Genomic DNA, 22,107 nt, shown 5'->3' with positions numbered 1-22,107 from the left:
GGGGCGGGGCCTAAAGGCGGTGGGTGATCCGCGGCTCCCGGCTGCTCCCCGCTGTCCCCGGCTGCTCCGGGAACTGAGCAGCTCTCTGTGGGGACGGGCTGAGGCGTGAGCCCAGCTTCCGGGGTGGGGGAGAAGGGGGTGCAGGGCTGTGGGGAGCTGGAGACCAGCCCTGCTGCGGTGTCAGCGGAGCGGGGGTGACGCGAGGTCCGTGGGCAGCGGGGGAGGCCCAGAGAGCCTTCGGGTGTCTCCCCCCGGCGGGTCCTGTCCCGCTGGTAACCGTAAACCCTCAGGCTTAGGAAGGCACCGGGAGGATGCTACCGCGGTACCCTCAGCGCCCACCTCGGCTCCCGCACCGTCTCGGCGCCTGCGCTGTGATGACGCAACGAGCGAACGCCGGGGCTGTCGGTGACGCCATCGAGCAGCGCCCGGCCGTGCGCAGCGCGGACGGCCCGGGACGGATCGGTCCCGGAGGGGAAAGGAGGGTCCGAGACCGATCCGGGGTTTAACCATGGCTCCCGCCGCCGTGCAGCCGCCGGAAATCCAGTTCGCGCAGCGGCTGGCCGCCAACGAGAAGCGCATCCGCGACCGCGCCTTGAAGAAGCTGCGGGGATACATCAGCGTCCGGACCCAGCGCCCGGACGGTAAGGCCCGGCACAGCGCGGCACGGCACGGCGGGGCTCCGCCGGGGGTCGGTGGGGCTGGCGGGGCTGTAGCGGCGGGGCCCGCGATGGGTCCGGGGCGATCAGCGGCGAGGATGAAGCGGCAGTGCCGGTGGCAGCTATGGGGGTGGGGAAGCACGTGTGGCGGGGAGCGGGGACCGCCTCCTGCCCTCGGCCCCCGCCCGACACCGGGGGGCTGAACCCGCGGGTCTCCATGGGTTTTGTTGGTTGGCTTTGCCTTCATTTTTCTTTCCCTGCTTGTTTTTTTTTTTACTTTTATCTTAATAGTTTATCTCAGGACGTCATTAGCCCTTAGCGGGGGGTGGGGGGCCTTTCGGATCCTCACCACGCCGCGATGGACACGGGCAGACCGGGCACAGAGGTGGCTCGGGGGGCCGAGGGTCTCGGGGAGGATCTGCTTGTGCCGGGAGAGTTTTTCTGGCAGCTTTAACATGGTTGGGATCAGAGCAATGTAGCTCGTTCCTGGGAATAGGACGCAAATAATCCCATCTGGCCCGCAGGGAACACCCCCCACCCCCGGTGTATGGATCTGGTCTTTGAAGATTATCTAGAATAGGAAACATTGCATCAATGTTTGTTATAACAACCTCAAATTAGCATAAGTCCCAAACAAAAAATGCTAACAAAGTCTTGCATTGATGTAGCATGTCTTCAGTGTGTGGTTGTAATATTCCTAATCCAAGTTTCCACATTGTACTTAGGGACACACTTATAATTCAACTAATAAATCAAAATCTTTCTCAAGGTAGCTTTCAGGTAAAGAAGGCCTTCAGTTTTGCATGCTGTGGCTGCTAATACAGTAGGTTCAGGTTTAAAGATAATACTGCTTAAATTATTATTTACCAGCTGTGGATGGCAAGGCACATAAAGTGGAAAACCTGATCTTTTTGAGTGACTGGGATAAGAAACTTGCTCTAAAACATTTTGATAAAGATCCTTTGTCAAAAAGACAAAGGAATAGCTAGGACATCTTAAAAACCTGTCTATGTATGAAAAGTAAGACCGTGGAAGTCTGTGTTCCTCAAACAGTGAAGAACTCTTAAGCCACCTTTGCAGCTGATGCACAGTATTCCATTATAACTTTACTTCTCAGAAGTGTATTTGATGTAATGAGTAGTCCCCTTTTTACAATGTTCTTGAACAACTAAAGCTGATGGTAAAATTTTATTTTATGCTTCATACTTGCCTTCTATAATGTGTTATTTTGATGAGAATGTGAATTTTTATATGTTAATAGTGAAAATATTCTTTGCTGTTAAAATTCAGATGATACTGTTACTCAAGACTAACTTGGGGAACTATTTTGATTGTGCCTGCTCAGACTATTTGATTATATATTTTAATATCAAAACAATTTTGTTGGCTGTTAAAAGCTTACTCTGTCAAAACAAGCCCCTAGTAAGGAGCAAAACTATTGGTGAAGTGAGATGTTATTAAAAAAAAAAAAAGACTTGTCATTATGTGTGAGGATTTGCTCATCACTGGTGTTACAAATTTAGATATGATGCCCTCATTAAAAATATATTTCAGACTTGCTGCTAAAAATATGACAGAGGGATGTATCAGAACTGTATTAGAATTTATCTGATTTGTTATTTCTTTGAAGAAAACAAGGAACAGAGGGAACCCTATGTAAACATTTTGGTGAAAATGTGAGACTTAATTTTCATTCAGACTTCTGTATTGTAGGTGGCTTCAGCCAGGACGAACTGCTGAAAATATGGAAAGGCCTGTTCTATTGTATGTGGATGCAGGATAAACCTCTGCTACAGGTATAGTAACTTTGTTTATATTTGCTTTAGTGGTGGGTCTCTTCTAAAATATGTAGAATGGTGAAAATTAGTGAGTTTTGCTCACCTTTCACCCCCCAGCCCTCTTCTGCTTAGACGTGGCATATGCAGGAGAGGTGCAGTGAGTGTAGCTTGCTGATCCTCACCACATGAGCAGAAGCATAAATGGCATCGTGTTTGGAGTCACCCTCTGAATGGCAGGTGTAGCTGTTGACCTTCCAAAAACATGACTGAAATATCTGCTGTTATGAAGTGCACTGATTTGGTGGAGTTAAAGCACCAGGAGGTTGCCCTTAGCTGCAGCGACAAAGTATTTGGAATCTTCATTTAGCTTTGTTTCACACTTCCTTTTCTTTTGTTAGTTTGGTAGCACCTCCTCTTCTGCCAACTGTGTTTCTACGAATGACTTCTTTTGGCTACTACCAGTTTGTCTCCATCTTACAAAAGATTCCAGTTTTGGAGTACCAAATCTTAGTAACCTCATTTAATCAGTTTGAAAATCACTTGTCTACATGAACAAGGTTTATTTCACAGACAGCACAGAGAGCTCCATCTGCAATTAAGCCATATGAGAACAGTACCCCTAAAGTTTTACATAATTTGCTAATTCAAAGAAATGGGATTTTTCTCGTAACTGTCTCTACTGTCAAGATGATTTGTGCAGACATTTGGTGAAATGAACTGAACTTGATACCCTTGAATCTTCTGTTACAACTGACTGAATCCCAGTGGAAGGATAACTGCAGTACTAAAGCTGCTCTGAAGATAATACTTTTCTTTTTGAGGAGTGTTTCATGATATTGATACTTCTTGCTGTTTTCTGGTGGCATGTTTATTGCAGAGGTCAAGCTCTGAAATGTGCTATACGATGTTTGTTTCCTTTTAGGAAGAACTTGCAAGCAATATCTCACAGCTTATCCATGTGATTCAGAATACAGAGGCTCGTAAGTACTATTTAATTACCTAATGCTTTGTAAGGTACTTTTATCTTTGACAATTTTGAGGCCACTATAACAGTGCCAGAATAAAGACAGAGAGATACAGGCACTGTTTTGTTTTTTCACTTTGTTCACCTGCTGTGTCATTGCATTAAGAGAAGCATGAGATGCAGTTTGATTCTGGTTGTTGTAGAGCAGGAGTTGTATCTCCAGTGTGATAAAGGTGAGACTTTGCAGAGTGGGCAGCAAAGCAAACTTGTCCTCTTCCGTTGAAATTCTGCATTTACTTATTCTGTGTATTTTCAACTCAAACCCAACCTTGTGTCATGAGCTGTTAAGCACCTACTATTCAAGATGCCCTTGAAAGAGTGCTCAATCCGTGCCAAAATATGCATGGATACAAGTGAGTGCAGAATGGGTATTTTGTTCTAACTTGTGTGTATGTAACACAAAATAGATAAGTACAAAGCTGTCCCTATAATTACACTTTCCATTAAAAGTAGCTGTGTTTTTTCCTCTGTTGTTCTGAAGTTTAATTGACTTGTTCCTTTAGCTGTCTCAAGTGCATCTTCCCATAGCTCTTTCACTAGGCAAATCCCTAGGGAAATGCATTCCTTTCTCATGTTAAAGTGATTTCATTTAGTTTAGCAGAGTAAACTATTGTGCCAGACATGCAGATAGGTTTTTTTCTTACTCTCTTACAGGACACCTGTTCATTCAGACCTTTTGGCAAACTATGAACCGTGAGTGGAATGGGATAGACAATCTGCGCCTTGATAAGTACTACATGGTAATGACTCTCTTGTAGATATTTTTGGCACGAAAAGATGTGGTGGTGGTGATGTGCTGGAAGGCAGCATTGTCTGCACATGTGTTTATGTATATTGTAAGAGAAAACAAGTGACAAGTCTTGATGCATTACAAGAGATACTTGTTTTAAAGGCTTTCATGCACTACTACAGATCTAAAAGTCATTATGGTTTATGTTGGGCTGCAGGTCCTTTATTGTTTGCCTTGCTCTATATAGGAGTGAAGTTTCTCTTTGATTTCTGTGTGGAATATAGATGCTAGGTCAGAGGACTCAACATGACTTATTTAGATCAAACTGTTTAAATACTTTTTGATGAGTCTGAAAGAACCCTGACTTTCCACCACTAAAGTATCTACTGTGGTACAGTCAGCTATCAGAAGTCTTTCTATAGGAAACACTGTATTAAAATAAATAGTAAAATTGACGAGAGAAGAATCTTAGAAGACCTTCCTCTGAAAGTAACAAAACTGTGTTAATCAGAGGCACATTCACTGTTGTTTTTTATTGATCAGTGTTAGCAGGTGTTTCAGTAAGTGAATTGTTTTGAGACAGTTTCATGTAGCTGTTTTACATATGTCTGTCTCTTAATGTAATTTTCAAGTAAATCAAATCAGAATCATGGAATGTTAGGGGTTGGAAGGGACCTCTGGAAATCATCTAGTTTCAGAGCAGTTTCACCTAGACTAGGTGTCACAGGATGGCATCCAGGCAGGATTTGATATTACTGTTATCATCTGTCGTCTATTGTCTCCAGTTTAAGCTGTGGGATTTTTTTAGATTTGTCAGCATTTAATAAAGAAATCACAGTGATGGAGCAAGAGAAAGTTGTGTAGTAGAAAAGGCCATGGATTTTTCTGGGCTTAGTATATGAAAGTAGTTTATTGTCTTTAGAGCTTCGCAGCATCCTTCTATTGCTTGACATGATAGCTAACCTGTCAAAATCTTTATTTGAGGAAGCTTTCCACCTTGTGCTACAAAGAGGTTTACTAAGAAGTCTATTTGTATTACAGTCACAGTAGCTCCTTTATCTGTTTTCATGAGCAGTGTGTATAACAACTTTTGTACTTTGCAGCTAATGCGTATGATTTTGAGGCAATCCTTTGAAGTGCTGAAAAGAAATGATTGGGATGAAAGGTAAGCAGATCTCTTAATGTAGTTTTATCATAAAGAAGTTGCTCAATTTACCTTTATCAAATAAATTTTCATTTAATTAATCCTTTTTCTCCACAGATGGCACAGTTATGAAGCCTTAACACTAAGGCTTATTTGTTCTCTTGATGGCTTTCGATGTGTAGTTCAGAAACAAAGTTAGGTGTTACACTTCATTAAGTTAAATACACTCTGCAATAAATAACTCTCACATTCACCTAAACCATTTAGTATGTGTTTCACAGAAAGATTTGAGAAAGTAATTCATGTGTCCTTATGGAGAACCTGAACGCAGGAGCTTGTCACATAATATTCCAAGCAGCTGTGAAATCTGAGATCTCAAAATTTGTAATGGAGTTTGCTAGAGGTGACTGATGTAGCCAAACTTACCAATGGAATATCACCCATGGAGAGATTAGTCAGGGAACCTGCATAGAGAAAATGCAGAAAACCAGGTTTTTTTGGTTGTGTTTTTCTGATGGGCTGTAACTTTATTAATTTTTTTAATTTACTGTGTTTAATCATGGTGACTTGTCTTTTGATAAGACAGAACTTAATTGTAAACTGGCCTCTTGTTTATTGTATGCATCAGTGGGTTTGGTTTTCTTCCATATTCTATCAAGCTGCAAGCAATTGCAGTCATCTTGCTGTGTTCAGAGCTCTTGTGCCGTTTCTATGGTTATTCTTTCTCTCTCTTGCCTTCTGAAATGTTGAATGCATACAGGCATGTTTCTGTAGAAATAAAAAGGACTGCAGAGCTCACTTAGTACATACCCTGTGTTCTACCTTAGTTTCTTGTTGGGTAAATGCCCATGAGTTGAAGAGATTAAAATGGTCCTTGACAGGAACAGAAAGTGTGGGAGAAGGTTTGATGAAGCCCAGACCTTCTTCCCCACACATATTCTCATGGCAGAGACACAGTCACCCAGATCAATTTCTGACAGGGTTTCTTGGGAAAGGTTTTTGCCTCCCTTTTTCCAACTTCACTGGCATGGCTTGGAGGCCCTTCACCGGGAGAGGAGGCAGTGTGAGCAAGAGAGGACCAGGATTCCTTTCTTGGCAGAGTGAGGGAGCTCAAGAGCTGCCTTTCCTTCCTAGGTGGAGCCTAGAAGCTGCCTAGCATGTCTTTTATTTCTGTCTTCTTTTAAAATGGTTTTGAAGAAAGGAACTGAAATAATGTTTATGGGTTTAGAATGCTTTAAATTAGCTTTGGAACTGGAAACGTTTGTTCTGGACAAAACTGCAGGAGGTCCCACAAAGCACCGGATGAGACAGCGTGGTAAATACAAAGCTTTACTTTCCCAAACAATATGGAAAGAAAAGCAAACAAAGTCCCAAGTGCTGCTTTGATGCAGCAATGACAATATGTCTCTCTGAGCCATGCCAATCCAGCAATATTTGTTAGTCTTCCAGAAGGTGGTAACTGAGCAGAGCCACAGTCCTGCTTGTAGACAGCTCTGTCATTTCTGGTCTGAGCTGTTGGGATAATGATTTTACACCTAGTTTAGTCCTCAGCCTGTTCTTTAGTGTAATTGTTTTGTTCTAAGGGACAGTGGATAACATGTTTTTAGTCAATTCTGTGCAACTGAAATGAGTTTGAGAAAGATAAGTAGTAAATTTAAGCATTAAGCATGCACCAAAATTAAAATGGTCCCATGAAACAGAAGGGTGCAAGGTGTTGCCCATGGAGGATGGATGTGATAGCTGTGTCTTTAGGAATTCCATACTCAAATGGCAGAATCCCTCCTCCTCCTACTCATCAATCACATGGCATAATAAACCTCAGCCCAAATTAAAGTGTGAACTTAAAAATTTTGATTTCCACTGTAGCAAACTGCATTGAATGAATTGTCTGATGCTACAAAATCATCTAGACTGTAAGGAGTTCTGATTATGGAAGGAATTTTTTAGATGTCATAAGATGGGGAAATTGGTCACTGGGTTTATTTCTTATGTGTTGAACAGTCATCATAAGTAACTTGTTAAACTGCAAACAGCTAGAGTTAGTTTCAAAGCAAATAGAACCTGAGCAGTTAAATTATTAATTTCTTGTTCTGTTTTCTTCTCTTTTTAATTTTTCTTTTCAGTCTAATTGAACCATTCCTGCAGCTACTAATGAAAGTAGTTATGGACCCAGACAGCCATTCTCCCACTGGGATAAAGTTACATTTCATTGATATATATCTGGATGAATTGGCTAAAGTTGGTGCAAAGGAGGTTAGAAAATACATTGACGTTTTCTTTCTGATTGTTAACTGTTGCATAAAGCATTTTATAAGATATATTTTTTCAGTTACTTATGTTTTAACAGTTTTAAGTGTAATATAGCAATATTGAATAAACATGAAGCAAGTGACTACAAGTTATGCTTTTAACTTCGTCCATGTTTTGGTGTAGATAGTGAGAATGTATTAGTTTCTCAAGTTCCTGAGTACTGCTCCAAGCTCAGGATGGACGCAGTGATCGAAAATTTGCACTGTTCTCACTTGATTGTTGCAACAGAAGGGAGTTAGCATCTTTTCCCTTGTGTGGACACATTTGCCAGTCTTTGCTTTTGCCAAAACTGACATAAGCCTGCTCTTGTCTGATTGTATAATACACCTAAAGAGAGGAGGAAAGTGAACTTTCAGAGCTGTCTGTTATTTGCTTATGGTTGGCTTCAAACATTGCTGCCTGTGCACTGCGCAATTTAACTTCTACGTCCGGTTGTTCATTGTGCTGATGATACCTGTCTTTCTCTGCCATGTACTGCTGCTTCAGTCGACCTGAATTTTGGTTGATATTACAGTGATGCAGAGTTTTGCATCAGCTAAAAGGCTGTTACTGCAGCTGTCACTGCTGAACTTCTTCCAGAGAGTCCATATCCTCTGTTACTGTGCCACAGCAAGCTGCCCACTGCCTCACACTCAGCTCCAGCCTTCTGCACGTTTACCTTCTCTTGTTTCTGGCATCTGATACAGCTCTTTGCAATGGATGGAGCTGTTAAAAATTTTCCATTTGTATTCTTTGTAGTCAGTACTGAAAGAAAACCTGCCTGCAGCTTTTATGGTGCTGGGTTGTGGAGTGTGAGAGAGAAATGAACAAAAGAAGTGCCTGCACTTGGAACCCACATAATTTCTGCAGCTCCAACAAAACCCTCATTCCGTGGCTAACCACTCACAGGAAGCACAGGAAATTAGTCCTATAGGCTACTTCAAATCACAGCTAATGTTCATAAATTGAATTTAGGGAAGGGTATTTATCTGTAGCACAACTGTAGGCTGGCAGTGTTTTGATCCAGGTGGGGCAGTTTAGAGAAATCCCGGTCTTCTCAATGTCTGCTACAGACCACCTTTGTCAAAGAACATTACTTAAATTTTCTCTGTCTTATGTTTCCATATCTAAAATCAGAAGCTAATTATATTTCTGTACTCAGTAGACTGAAGCCTGTAAACCAGTTAATATATTTATAAAATTTCCAGGGAATACATGAGAGTTGGTGGTAGCAGTGGAAACAGAAAGTCACTGGATACTCCTGTCGGTTGAATTAGTATTACAAAAGAGTTAGACTTGAGCTCTTAAAGAAGCACCCCCTACACCAAACATTCAAGGAATTTGAGTGTACACGTACAATATTAATGTACTAATTATTTTCTTTCTAATTGTACAGCTCACAGCAGACCAGAATCTCAAGTTCATTGAACCTTTCTGCAAAATTGCTGCCAAATCAAAGGAGTAAGTTTAATGATGAGATAAATATTTTTTTAAGAATTAAGAAATTCTGCATATACCACTCTATGTGGTAATGAAGTGATTGAAGAAGAACCATGATATAACTTCAGAATATAGAGAAACAGGCATATTGTACTTACAATGTACACAGTCATTTGAGGATAATTTATGTTTATCAAAGATATAGATAATTTTTTTGTATTTATGAGAAATATATCAACCCCTGTTGGTTTGGTTTGGCTGTTTGGCCTTTTTTTTAAACATGCCTAGAGCAGCTGAGCTGGATAGATTCTTTGTTGCTGCAGTGTAATATAGAGCAGCGTATAAACACAGAGACATATTAAGAGGAAAATGTTGGCAGGATGCTATTTGGATTAAAGGACTGCTGTTTAGGAAGCAAAAGGTTCACTTCATCTGGAGACCAAGATGCTCGTCCTATTTTTTACCCATTATCCTGGTGTCCCTCAAATTTCCATTTTTTTTTTTAATGTGAGAGAGGAAGTTGTGGATGCTTCTGCCTTTTGACTCACCCCTTCTTTCTTGTAACACAGTCGATGTGTGCTGCATGCTGTAGCCACTGGCATCTTTGAGATGATTGTGGATCAGTCCCCCTACGCCATTGAGGACCTAATGAAAGAACTGGGGAGCAACGGTGATGAGGAGGATGTGTCAGATGAAGAGAAACAGGAAAATGAGGAGGTGCTTAAAACCAAAGGTAAGGAGGAAGTTTTAAATGGCCTTAGGAACACTTGCTAGGTTTTAAAAATAGATTTCTGAAAATACATTTCTGCTCTGAACCAGTCAAACATGTGGTCAGGGTGTTGGAAGGAAAGTTGTATTTTCCTCTCTTCAGTTGTGGGTGCAGAAGAACCTACCACAAAAATCAGTGGTCTCTCTAAAACCAGGCAGTATCAGCTTTCTACAGAAGTGCTGGTTGATAACCCAGCCTGGCTTTTGGCTCTTAGATGTCCTGCTATTTTTGAAGAGGAGATTTTGGTATTCTGTGGGAGCTGTTAATTGACAAAAAATCAGTTGATTAGGAAGGTTTTCAATCCAGGTATACTCTGTCGTGAAGGCAATTTTTAAAAAGGGGTTCAGAAAATGCCAGTTTTGTATTGTGTAATGGCCACATAAAATAGTTAAACAGTAAAGGCTTACAAGATAGTGTGAAGAAAAATGTACCTGATCTTTAGTCTAAGAGAGCAGTGCATGCTATCTCATTTTTACAAGCTAAACATTTTCAGTCTTTTCTTTATAGAAGCAGACAGATGTTTGTCAAGAAAAACGGCACAGAGCTCTGAAGAAACAGAGGATGTTTGTGAAAATTCTGATGATGGTATTGGGGCTGTTCTTCAGGTCTGTGGCTTGCTTGCTTTGTTATTGGTACTCCCCCTCTGTTTTCTCTTTTCCCATTCCTTTCAAGAGGTACAGAAGTAAAAGGTGTTAATTAGATAAACATGTTAGAAAACTTCTGCTTTCCTGTAAAGTGATATTTATGTAATACATACTCTGTGAGTAGCTTGTAAGAAAATAAATCCATGTCTAAATTCTGAATTCTTCTTTCCTCTCTCCCCCATGCCTCTTTTTTTACTGCTCCTCCCTTCCTGTTTCAAGAGTTCAAAAATGCATGGCAAAAGCCAAGACACTGTGGGTGGTGAAGCAGTCAGCCTAGGTTTAATTGACAGTAAGAGGAAAAGCAATGGATGATGGGATACACAGGAGAGAGGGTAGTATGTTGCAATTTGGGATTATTTTTTGACTTGCTTCCAGTGTAGTGCAGTGGTTTTTGACAGATCAATCAAACAGAAATGCAGGAAGACATGCTTTACACATCTGTGGCTTTTAAGCAAGAATTAGGAGATGACACACTTTAAATCTGGTATTTGGCTAAATATTTGTGTGAGTTTTGACATTGTTTGGCGTAAAAATTAAGGTTAGAATGTTTGAGAAAGTGAACCTGAGTTCAGCTGTTCTGTTAATGAAGCAACCATCTGTAAAAGTTGGTATGCATGTGTAAAGGAGATGTAAATTTTAACAGAAAAAATACTTCGGGTTTAAAGGAAGTGGCTGTTTAAAAGATGTGTATGCTACTTGAAGGTTTGATAATGTGAGCCATACTGGTTTATCTTGCATGAATAAGCTAAATAAGAAAAGCTGTATCACACTCTCTTCCAACAGTTTGATTATAAGGCTGTTGCTGACAAACTCTTTGAACTGGCAAGCAAGAAAAATACACCTTCCCTTAACAGAAAGCGTCTGTACAAGCTGGTCAAAAAGTGAGTTCTGTTGAAATACACCTTGCATGTGGCAACTTGTCCTAAACAACTTTTGTTTTGCTTTCTTCCCAGCATCACTTGTCCTGTTGACAGTGTCACAAGGGCAGGCTTGTCTCACAGCCCTGGTTAATGTGCATAAAGTGCCTGAGCTGCTGTTCCTCATTGGTACTAGGCAGCTGCAGCTGACTGAGGTGTATCTGTATTGGCTGGATTTGTGCTGCAGGATGTGACATTAGATTGTGTGTGATGCAAATTAGATTTGTGGGAGAAGTGTTAAATTGTTCCTTCTTGATACTTCCCAGTGAGTTGATTGGAGATTTTGAATTTCTGAGGCAGATCTCTTAAGGAATGAGCTCTTTGTAACTTCCTGTGTTAAAAATGTTCCTATTTTGACAAAAGCATAATAAGTACAGTGACACCATGCTGCTATTGTTGGTTTTGGTACTAAACCAGTAATACTGTTTTGTTTTTCCTTCTCCCTTCCTCCCTGCCTCCAGGTTCCAGGACTTAGCAGAAGGTAAGGACCAAGCAGCATACAGTGACAGTAGTTTCTTTCCATTAAAGAATACATCATGTTTCCATACAATGTATATTGCAAATCTTTTTATTTTGGTTTGTTTTGGTTTGGTTTTTTCTGGGTTTTTTGTTTGTTTTGGATTGTTGGTTTGGGTATTTTTAATCTCTATTTCAAGAATTCTATTTAGGGGGGTTTATGAGGTTTTTTAAAATCTCGTTAAGACACATTACACATTTTTGGTGAGATGGCCAAATCCCCTTCACAATTGAAGCAACTCTGTAGTTTGTCCTTATACAAAAGATGTTTATTTTTACTTAAACAGGAATCACTCATACAATTTTCTTTGGGGTTGAGTGGGGAACAGTAAGTTATGCTGTGTGTGAACAGCATAATGTATATGAACAGTGGTATATGAACAACATGAAATAGAACTGTTAGTTTTCAGATGCCTTATGCTTCATCCTCAACAGGAATCTTCCCCCAAGATTTTCCTGAAGAAGTTTCTCCGGATGAAGAGGATGATGATGAATTCAGTAGGGGAAGACGAAAGAAAAAAGCTGTCAAGCCTTGGGAGAAAAACAAGTTGGAAAGAGTAAAAGGTAAGGCAGGATGAATCTTTGGAAGAGAGACAATCTGCAGTCACCTGTGTAGTTTGGCCAAGTTTCAGACACAAGGTGTTCTGAGAAGGCAAAAATTGTTGTTCAGGGTATGCTCAGGATTTGTATCATGTTGTGATGAAGGCTTAATGTGAAATTAAGGTCTCTTTGAAAGTGGGAGGAATTGCCTTACTAATTTTGAGGTAAACCACTTTAAAAACTTCAGTCAAAAGCAGAATTTGGAAGCAGTTCTTTTCATTGCTCCATTAAGCAGTTCTGTTTACTGTACCAGTAAACGTTCCAGTCTTAATTTTAGTAAGATGGCTTTTAGAATATAGGAATTTGGGATTGTTTCTGGGAAGGTAAAGAGTTGCTGAGAACTACATATGAGTATGTCTAGTATCAGCTTATATGGAAGTGGCAGAAACCCAGTAATATCCCAAAATACCTCACCAAACTAGTGAACCCCTAGTTGCCATTCTTATTGGCTTAACTACTTTTCTAGCAACATTACTATACGAAATAGGGTTACCACAAGGAATGGCTTAAATGTTAGCTGTGACAAGATGAGATCAGCAAAATATTAATTAGGCCCCGCACCAGAGGAATGCAATGTTCTGACCAGCTGTAACAGTCAAATTATTGTGCTAGCTGATAATAAGAAAATGGTATGCCTGTTTTAAAAGAAAAAAAATTGAACTTGTTTTAAATACCTATGTGTTTCACATGTGTTATATGGCATTCTCTTTGGGGTGGATTTAGAAGATGAACAGGAGCTGTCAAGTGCAAAGGAGGCATCAGTTCCCCAGAAGAAGAGGAGAAAGGGGAAAAAGAGGGATGGCCGAAGTGCTAATTCTGGAACAGTTGGTGGAAATGGTGAGGAGGGAGTAGCTGAAACATCTGGATCTAATCTTTTTAGCCATGGGAAAGTGCCAGAAAGTAGTAAGGAAAGGAAAAAAAGGAAACTGCTATTAAATGAGGCAAATGAGACCACAAACTTAGCAACTGACACCAGAGAAAATCACATTATCTCTGCGCAGAACAGTCTCACTGATGCAGAACAGAGTACAAAGAGCCAATTGAAGAGAATTAATCCAAAAGTGAAAAATGTTCCTGCAAAACCCACATCTCAGAATGGACCAGCTAATGACTGTGCAGCAGAGAATGTTAGCACATCTGTGACACCATTAACACCAAAGGTTGTGAAAAAGAGACAGAAAGCAGGGGTTGCCTTAGTGAATGGGGATACCCTTTCGCAGCAGACCGACATCAAACCCAGCAAGGAGGGCTTGCTGGGGACCCTGTCAGGAGGTGCAGACTCTAAATCTCTGTCCTCCAGAAAAGTGAAATTGAAGACAAAGACAAAGACAGTTGGTTTGGAAGAGATGAAAATCTCCAGCCAGAAAGCAGCAACCTTGAAAAAGAAGAGAAAAGTAAAAGAGGTGCTGAATTCTCTTGAAGCCAATGGAGCTCTGGAGACTGTGTGCAAGAAGAGCAGGAATGGGGTACGTACACCATTTGTTTTTCTACTTTCATGAACTGCTGGGCTCATTTCACGTTTGGCTTTAGTTTGCTGAGTTTGGGGCTTCATGGGCAGGCTGCATACTATTATCATAATGTATTGTCACCAAAAAGTCAGTTGTCCAGAAATCTACACCCACTGCCAATGATCTTACACCCTCCTGTGCAATACCTCTAAAGCCTGGACCAGCCATGCAGCTGTGAGAACTCATTATCTGAAACTTGGTTTGTTAGAATATGGGATTGTCCAGTTCTCTTTTTCTTTTTTTTTTTTTTTTTTTCTTTCCATTTCCTCTCCTTTTCTTTTTGGTACCTGGGTTAAGTACTGTTTGCATTGGGTCTCTGGTTGAGCTTACAGCTTCTTCACAGAAAGCATATTTTGGCAAAAGAATGAGAATGGGAAGATGGAACATCCCTTTTTCAACAGCAGAAGTACACAGATTAATATAAGCTCCTTGTGAAATTGCCTATAGCATTCCAATAGTGGCTTGTTTTGCTAGCTTACTTCTCCATCTTAAACAAACTGTTAGTGTGGTATGGGGAAAGTATTAGAGAAAAAGTGAACTGAGAATATGACACTGATGTTTATTTCTGCTTATATCCTGTGTGTATATCACCCTAACACTTCTAGAGGTTCAGTTATTTTATTAGAAGTTGTGTTGACAGTCTCACTTTGATGCAAAGAAAATTCATAAAGCTTACATAAATTCCAGAATACAGAACAACTCTGTCCTCCTTTGAGTTAAAAGTGTGTATTACAAGCTAGCCTACCAGCTCACATCCGTTTGACTTTAAGTTTGAAAATGTGTGATTAGTTAAATACTGCAGTTACATAGATGAACTTGATATAATCACTCAGTCCTTCAAGGGACTGGAAATACACGTTGAAACATTGCTGGAATAGTATTTTTTTATGATAAAGCAGTGAGAGAGAAGAACCAAAGCATTTCTCTCTCCACTTTATGCAAACAGCATTTTTCTCACTGCAGGTTTTTCAAAGTAGGAACTGTTGCCTAAATATTCCATGTAGTGTGCTTTCTGGATGGAAGCTTAATTTCTAAGGAAAGAGAAGTATGCCATTCTCATCTCCATTCACAAAACTTGTCAGCAGCTGACCAGCTGATTTGGAGACCTGCAATAGGTTCAGGATGAAATTCCTACAAGCTTCTTGGAAATTAGTTGTTGGCACAAATGAGCATGGTCACTGAGGAAAGGAAGCATCCATGATCCCAGCACTCATCAGCTGCCTTGCTGACCAGTCAGTGCACAGGCTAGCTGGCCACTCTCCCCACATGTAATACCAAAGAAACTACAGCATTTGCTGTTTCTTCCCCCTTCCATTTCAGCTGTGTGTAGAGTGGGAGTGAGGAGATGGAGATAAAGAGAGAAGTGTGGGAGTTGAGTCAGGAGGAGAATGAGGGTTTTGGTATAAGAAAGAAGAGAGCAGGGTGAAGCTAAAATATACAAATGTGGAGGAAAAGAGGCTTTGATAATTTTGTTTTCATTGCTTGAGGAAAATAATATGTTGTTTTATTTCCTGGTTTTAGTTATGTAATACTGGTCTTGTGCCCGGAAATCATGAGGGGTGTGTTTTCGTTCTTGATTTCAAAGACAACATACACCTTCAAAAAATTAGTTCCAAATATCAGGAAGGAGGAGAAGAAATAAAAACAGAAAAGTTCAGTGTCACAGTTGTCTCCAGAATTCAGAAAGCTCTGAAAGACTTGTAGCTCTTTCACTTCATGTGAAGCGGATTTGCAAATTGCAAGAGGACATATTCCTTGGGCATTTTCCACAGCAAAGCTGTGAACTGCTTTTGGAATTTCACATCTGTAGGTTGATGTGAAGCATAGCTGAACTTCCACAGATACCTGGGGTCTATAGGCAACAGGTTGGAAAGCTCTGGAGCAATGCACTTCATTAGTGGCATTGCCAGTACAGGTCCTAAGAATTTTCTTGTGCTGGAGAGAAGGATTATTTGAAATGGCAATCCTCAGTTCAAATTTGAGGCAGCAGACTGGAAGCAATGCACAATAGCTGGATTTCTGAGAGTCCAGGCAGACTTCATACTCCACTTTATTTTCATTGAAGTCTCCATCTTAGCCTGAAGCTTGGTTTGTTCATTGATTGAATATTTTATCCACCCAGAGGTACCACAAGAGATTTTGCTTAAGGGTGAGAGGAAAACAAAAGTCAGTGTTTGTGTGCAAGAGAGCTGGGTGGATTTTAAGACAGCCTCAAGCACATGAGTAAAGTAACTTTGTACTCTGACAGGTCAGGCAAACAAATTACAGGCTCTTCCTTCTTTGCTTTGCAACAACCTTCCTATTGCAGTACAGAGCCTACTTCTACTTGAGTTTTCAGTCATGCTTCACTGCAAAACTCCTGAGAGTTAACCATGATGATTAAATTATGCAAGTACCAGCTAGGTCTCAGAGCTGTGGCAGTATTTACAGAAATCCTGTGTGGTAAGCTCTGAGCACTGCTCACTATACTAGGTATAGTTCACTACAGTGCTTTTGTACTGAGAGCCTTTTTTTTTCCTTTTCTTCCCTTATAGGAAAGCAGCACTGATCTATCAGGGTTAAAGAAAAAGAAAGCAAAGGCAGGAAGTGATTTTGTAAAATTTGAAAAATCAACTTTACCAAAGCCAGTATTCTTCAGGAAAGCCAGAAGCACTATCTCTTCCAGCAGACCATCCATGCAGGTAATGTGATCTTGGAGGTGGCGGCTGAGCCTGGGCACAGGTCTCTTCCCAAGCCACCTGCCATAACAGAGGACAAAACCACAATCATGCTGGGTTTTTTCCACTCTGCCTTAGTCTTCTAACACAGACAGATAAAACTGGAAATGCCATTGCAAGTCCTTGTAGGTAGTTACACGTGTCTTCAGAGTTTCAGAAAATGAACTGTAGGTGTCTTAAAGTCTCTTCTCCCTTTTACCCTCTGCTTTGAAAAAAAAATACTGTTTTAAGGTCACCATTCTGAACCTACTGATTTCATGAAAAAATAAAAGTCTAATCTGACTTTCATTCTTGCTAAGGACATTTGAGCCTCCATTGCTTCCCACTTGAGGCTGACAGCAGTACAGAGCTTCAAAAGACTGCTCTTTCCTAAACCTTTCTACCATATGGTAGCCCTCTTTGCACTTTGAGAGTTGTGTGCAGTGGGGTCAGTGTATTCAATGTACAAATATCTTGTTTGTTGTTAAATTACATAATGATGTTAAGGAGAGTATGTAATTTCTCTACAAATGGCTAGGAAACCAGTGCTGTCTTAGCAGGGGTCAGTGCTAGAGGATTGGGGAGTTCTAAGTCAAATGAAGGATGTATGCTGCATACATCCAGCATTGATTCTGATGAGTTGAAGGTAGAAGAATTTGTAGCATTGACTCAGAAATTTTATTTCATGTCTTTATTTTACTTTATAGCTGAACAAGCTGCAGTCGTCCAGCTCCAAAAAGGTCACATTTGGCTTGAATAAAAACATGACTGCTGGTGAGTCTATTACATCTCTGTGTCTCCACAGTCTCTCTTGTAGCCAGGGAAAGGAGGAAACTAAGCATTGACACACATCTACTCTCTCCACTTATCTGGAATAGAATGATTCTGGTCAATTTTTGTTTCAGTATTTGCATATAGGTTATAAATCATCCTGAAATTCCTGTCCAGAGGACATGGTAAAGTTTAGGATATTTGGCCCAGCAGCTAGACTTGCATGATTCCAGGGTGGAAGGTGGAGCCTTATAGTTATAAAACAGTGCAGCAGTGATAGCCTGTCCTTCCTGAGCTGCCTGTTCTGTTCTCCTGGGGAAACACCTGCACTTCACAAGCTTCATTGCTCACTTCTGTTTTCCAGCACAAGGGTGCTGATATGCTTCTGAGTTTGGGCTGTTTAATCATGGAATTTCAGTTTTATCTTGGCTGCTGGTAGTTTATTAATGGTAATGAGAAGATAAATGTCAGTTCCCTCCTGGATCCCACATGTAAGCAGACAGTGGTTTCCCTGTTAAATAAATGTCTTGCTCTGTAATATAAAAGTTTATTCCATGTATTCATTTAGCTATTTTTTTTAACTCTCTGAGGCCAAGTTTGAAAAGAGAACAGTGGGTTTAGATATATGTGTTGTATGTTAATATAACACAGCTGCACAAAGAGGAGAAAATGCATACCTACCAGCAGAAAGGATCACAAAGTCTCTAGAGCAGTACTGTTTTTACAGTCAGAGTAGAGCCACTTCTTACCCATCATCATGTTTTAAACTGAAGTGTGGTTTTCTTCAGGATAGCTGGAACACTTGTTTCTGAGGAATAAATGGTCCTGGAGTCTCCAGTGCTCTCTCTGTGAAACTATGGGGAATGGTTCACAGCCTCTCTATGAATTGCAGCAAACCCTATTTCCAAAGGCACTCGGCTAAAGTGTTTTGCCACCATCTCTCCATTTTTTTGCAAAGTCTTAGGCTTCTGATCCTTACTGATAGACGTAAGGACCTAAGGCAGATTTACAGCATTGGGCAATTCTGCAATCAGTTGACAAGCCTATTTACTCCAGGAGCTGTCTTTCTTTTAATTTGTGATTTATTTTTTTTTTCAACAGAGTTTAAAAAGACAGACAAAAGTATATTAGTGAGCCCAGAAGGACCCTCACGTGTGGCTTTCAATCCTGAACAGAAGCCCCGTCATGGGGTGCTGAAGTCACCCACAGGTACTCCAGCAGGAGAGCCTCCAGTGAAGAAACCATTTAATACATCAGCTAAGAAAAGACCAATTGCTACGGACTTATTTTAAACCAACAGATGTGGCCTAATTTTGTACAGGACATTTTGCTAACCTAGAATGTTCTCTGGAGGCTTTTTGAAGTTCTTTATTTTTTTAAGTTAATACAGATTGTATATACAAAATTCTGATTGTGACCTAGGTCATTGCTATTTTGACACCCCTTCAGCTGTATCTCAAAATACTTGTTTGTGTATTTACAGAAAAGAAACAAAATCCAATTTCTGCTCAGGTTTGGTCTATGATATGTCACTCATGAGAGACTTGTTCTTTTAATTAAGGGATGTTCAGGGTTTGATTGTTGCCATTATTTTTTTTGAGCCAGTTTAAGAAAAGTTGGACTTCATGCTGTTAAACTGACTTACATTGGACAGAGCTTAAAATGGAAAAGACAACATAGATTTTAAACCTTCTGTGGTTGTTCATGTGTTTTAAAATTTTACCCCATAATTTTTCATGTGTCATCTTTGGCATCCTGTTAATTCTTCTTCTGGAAATAGTGATTACCTCATCTCTCTGCATAACAGCAGGACTTGGGTAGCTGTACAGACAGCAAGCAAGCTTTCCCTGGGATAAGGAAAGCCAAGCTGCCCGAGTGGTCAGTGTTGCAAAGAAACCTTCACAGCTGGTTGCCTGCTAAGTCGAGTACAGTCACCACATTGTTTTCAGTAACACAAGTGCCAAGGCTGGCTTAGACTTGTCATGTTGTAAGCTGGCTTCTTCTCTTTATTGTAACTGAAATAATGCTCTTGCATGGGAGAAATCTTTGATGTTTCCAGGTCTTTTCACCACCCCACTGCTGCCTTTTCTGAAGGTCTGACAAGACTCCAGGATATCTTCTTTAGCAGCTGGTGTTGCCACATTTTACTAGAACTCAGATCTCATTCAGTGAATGAACCTCTGATTGTCCTAAAGTGAGCTAGATGAGTGCAGTGCATCTTTGATGAGAACACACATCTCTCTCTAAAAGCTTTGGTGCCTCTCAGAACAGGGTAAAACTGTACAGCCCAGACAGCTCAGTTTTGGTTTTGATGGAGAATCTGAAGAGTTCCCTCTGCAGCATTTCCTCACATTAAGTTCTTATTTGGATATTTTACTATTATTTTGCATGTTTTGTTTTTTCTTTGCTTTATTGGTGAAGAATGAGGTGTATTTTCGTGAAAAGGGGAACTGTGAGCAAGGGGAGAGGAAATTAAAAACTTCTTTGATACGGTTGAAAGATTTGACTTCTCTCTTTGGAAGTTTTCCTTATGTGAATGGGGCACATATATTCTTAACATCAGAGCTCAGTTTCAAAGCACACAACCTGGTGCCAGAGCAAAGCTATTCATGAAGCTTCTCACCAGTTACTTCTATGATCCTGTAAGAGAGAGGGCAAGCCTGCTTCCTTACCACGTATTATAACTGGTAAACATTTAGCTACTGCAGCCTGCGAAATTAAAGTTTGTGGCATAATTTATTTGCACAGTTCAGTAGTACTTTTTATGAGCCTTTGATGCTGGCTGTCCTCAGCCAGATTGCTCCTCAAAAGAGACTGGATTGAAACTGCTCTTTCATAGCTCATCTAGATTTTCTTTTAAATACTTTGTGTACTTACAGACTGTTGGCTGGTCTGTTACTCCATTCTAATCCGTGCCAGTTATTCCACTAAGTTTGTGACAGTCCATGGTTTGTGGTGCTGCAATGGAAGTGTTAGAAAGTAATGTTTTTTTTCTCACTTAAGTGAAGCACTGAGTTTCATTTGGTTTAGTTTTAGTTTGTATTGGCTCAACTGATGAGTAAAGAACTCTGGAGAATACATCAGATGAATTTAATATTTCATGTTTGAGCAATTATTGTTCAATTATTTAAAAAAACAATTCATTGTATATTACCATAATGCATTTTTTTTGGCAAGATGATGGTAGGTAGGATTGAACAAAGACTGTCCAATATATTGTACTGTTTATTTCGTACTGTGGATGAGAAGTCTTTTGTGGAATATGCTTAAAAGCAGTTGTATGTGCTTGGTTGTTGGTGCATTAGTTTGAAGCTGCCATATTCCTCCAAGGAATAAAGATGCAAACAGTCAGTAGGGAGATCAGATGTGCACAGAAAAATCCAGGACACATTTGGGTTTGATTTTGTTTTTAATACACGTAACCTATTTTAGAAAGGAAGTTAAATGGTTGTCTGGATCTTTTTCTTTTGCTTGTGGATCCATTAAACCTGTTGCTTATTCAAATATTTCGTTGACCACAGTGCTAATGGAAAGGTCAGAAATGGCAGTCAGTTTTTTATCAAAAATTTCAGTGATGTGATTGCTTGTTGGGATTCATGCCTAACCCATCTGTGCCATGAAACTGGTGGAATGTTTTGTAAATATATGTATGTGGTGTGTGTTGTCTTCAGTGGTCTGGATTTTTATTTAGGACAACTTCACAAACAAAACCCACTGTCAGTGAGGTTCAGTTACCATTGTTGTGTTAAATTTGAGTATGTTACACAATGTTTGGATAATGACAATTACAAAAAATAATAAGAGGGGGGGGAGGAAAGGAGAAATAAATGTACATCTAGGATACCCACAGACACAATGGTACTATATGGAGAGATGTATTGGTAGGAAAAGAGAAAAGGAAAAACTCATCTGACCAGTTTGATGTCACTTCTTAGGTTTTTTCATAGTGTTATTCCAACTTGGCAGCTGCCAATTGTTCTGTGAGTCAAAGTAAGTTTATGTGGCATACCTTTTAAAGCACAGTATTTTGTAATGATTGTCTCTATGTTTTTTTACAGATCTGATCAAAGTTGTGTTTCCCAAGCTCTAATAATTGATAATTCCTTACAGCTTCAAGAGAACTCAGAAGCACAAAATTATTTCAGCAAGGCAAAAAGTTGAAATTATATTTAAGTTGCTGGCTGTGCAGGATTTTTTAGGGTCTGTCAAATCTTGCAAAGCAGAAAGTGGCCTTTTTGTCTTTTATTTCCTGTGCTTAAACTTAATTACAGGCAGGAAGAACAATCCATGTGTCATTTTATGTTCCTCTGCAACAGCATTGTTATTACAAATACAGTGTTTAATAATTATATCATTTATTCTAGTCCAATAAAACATCTTTTTTGTGGATATTGTATTTTGGGTGATCTGTAAATTTGGGGGGTGGGAGATCAGAGGGTGGCTTCCAGGGGACACTTGAAAGAACGAAGGACGTTGTCGTTGCATGCATGGGCATGATCTCTAATATTATTTTGTTTGTGTTGTATAAATAACCAAAACTGATGAAGACTCAGATGTTCATCAGAAATGAGTAGGGTTCTGACAGCAGATGCCTGCTCATACACCTCGAGCTTCTTGCACACAGT

The 22,107-nt window shown here is 40.1% G+C and overlaps 1 protein-coding gene across 2 annotated transcripts; it reads left to right on the top strand.

The window, feature by feature from the left end:
• The first annotated feature begins 63 nt into the window (after positions 1–63).
• On the top strand, positions 64–21,878 carry RRP1B (ribosomal RNA processing 1B). Of its 2 annotated transcripts, XM_071751791.1 has the most exons (17): positions 190–204; positions 291–641; positions 2,370–2,452; positions 3,357–3,414; positions 4,113–4,198; positions 5,292–5,353; positions 7,456–7,585; positions 9,018–9,082; positions 9,631–9,794; positions 10,338–10,435; positions 11,258–11,355; positions 11,853–11,872; positions 12,343–12,471; positions 13,231–13,973; positions 16,550–16,696; positions 17,419–17,485; positions 18,584–21,878. In XM_071751791.1, exons 2-17 carry the CDS (start codon positions 509–511, stop codon positions 18,772–18,774), a joined length of 2,274 nt encoding a protein of 757 aa, XP_071607892.1. In that variant the 5' UTR covers positions 190–204; positions 291–508; the 3' UTR covers positions 18,775–21,878. The 2 variants fall into 2 exon arrangements, with proteins under 2 accessions (XP_071607882.1, XP_071607892.1); XM_071751781.1 differs by having other exon boundaries at positions 64–641.
• Positions 21,879–22,107: the final 229 nt, after the last annotated feature.

Source organism: Heliangelus exortis, chromosome 1 (assembly GCF_036169615.1).
Source record: "Heliangelus exortis chromosome 1, bHelExo1.hap1, whole genome shotgun sequence".
NCBI classification, from domain to species: Eukaryota; Metazoa; Chordata; class Aves; order Apodiformes; family Trochilidae; genus Heliangelus; species Heliangelus exortis.
The sequence above is the reverse complement of the archived record's forward strand: the minus strand, read 5'-3'. Positions and strand labels throughout refer to the sequence as shown.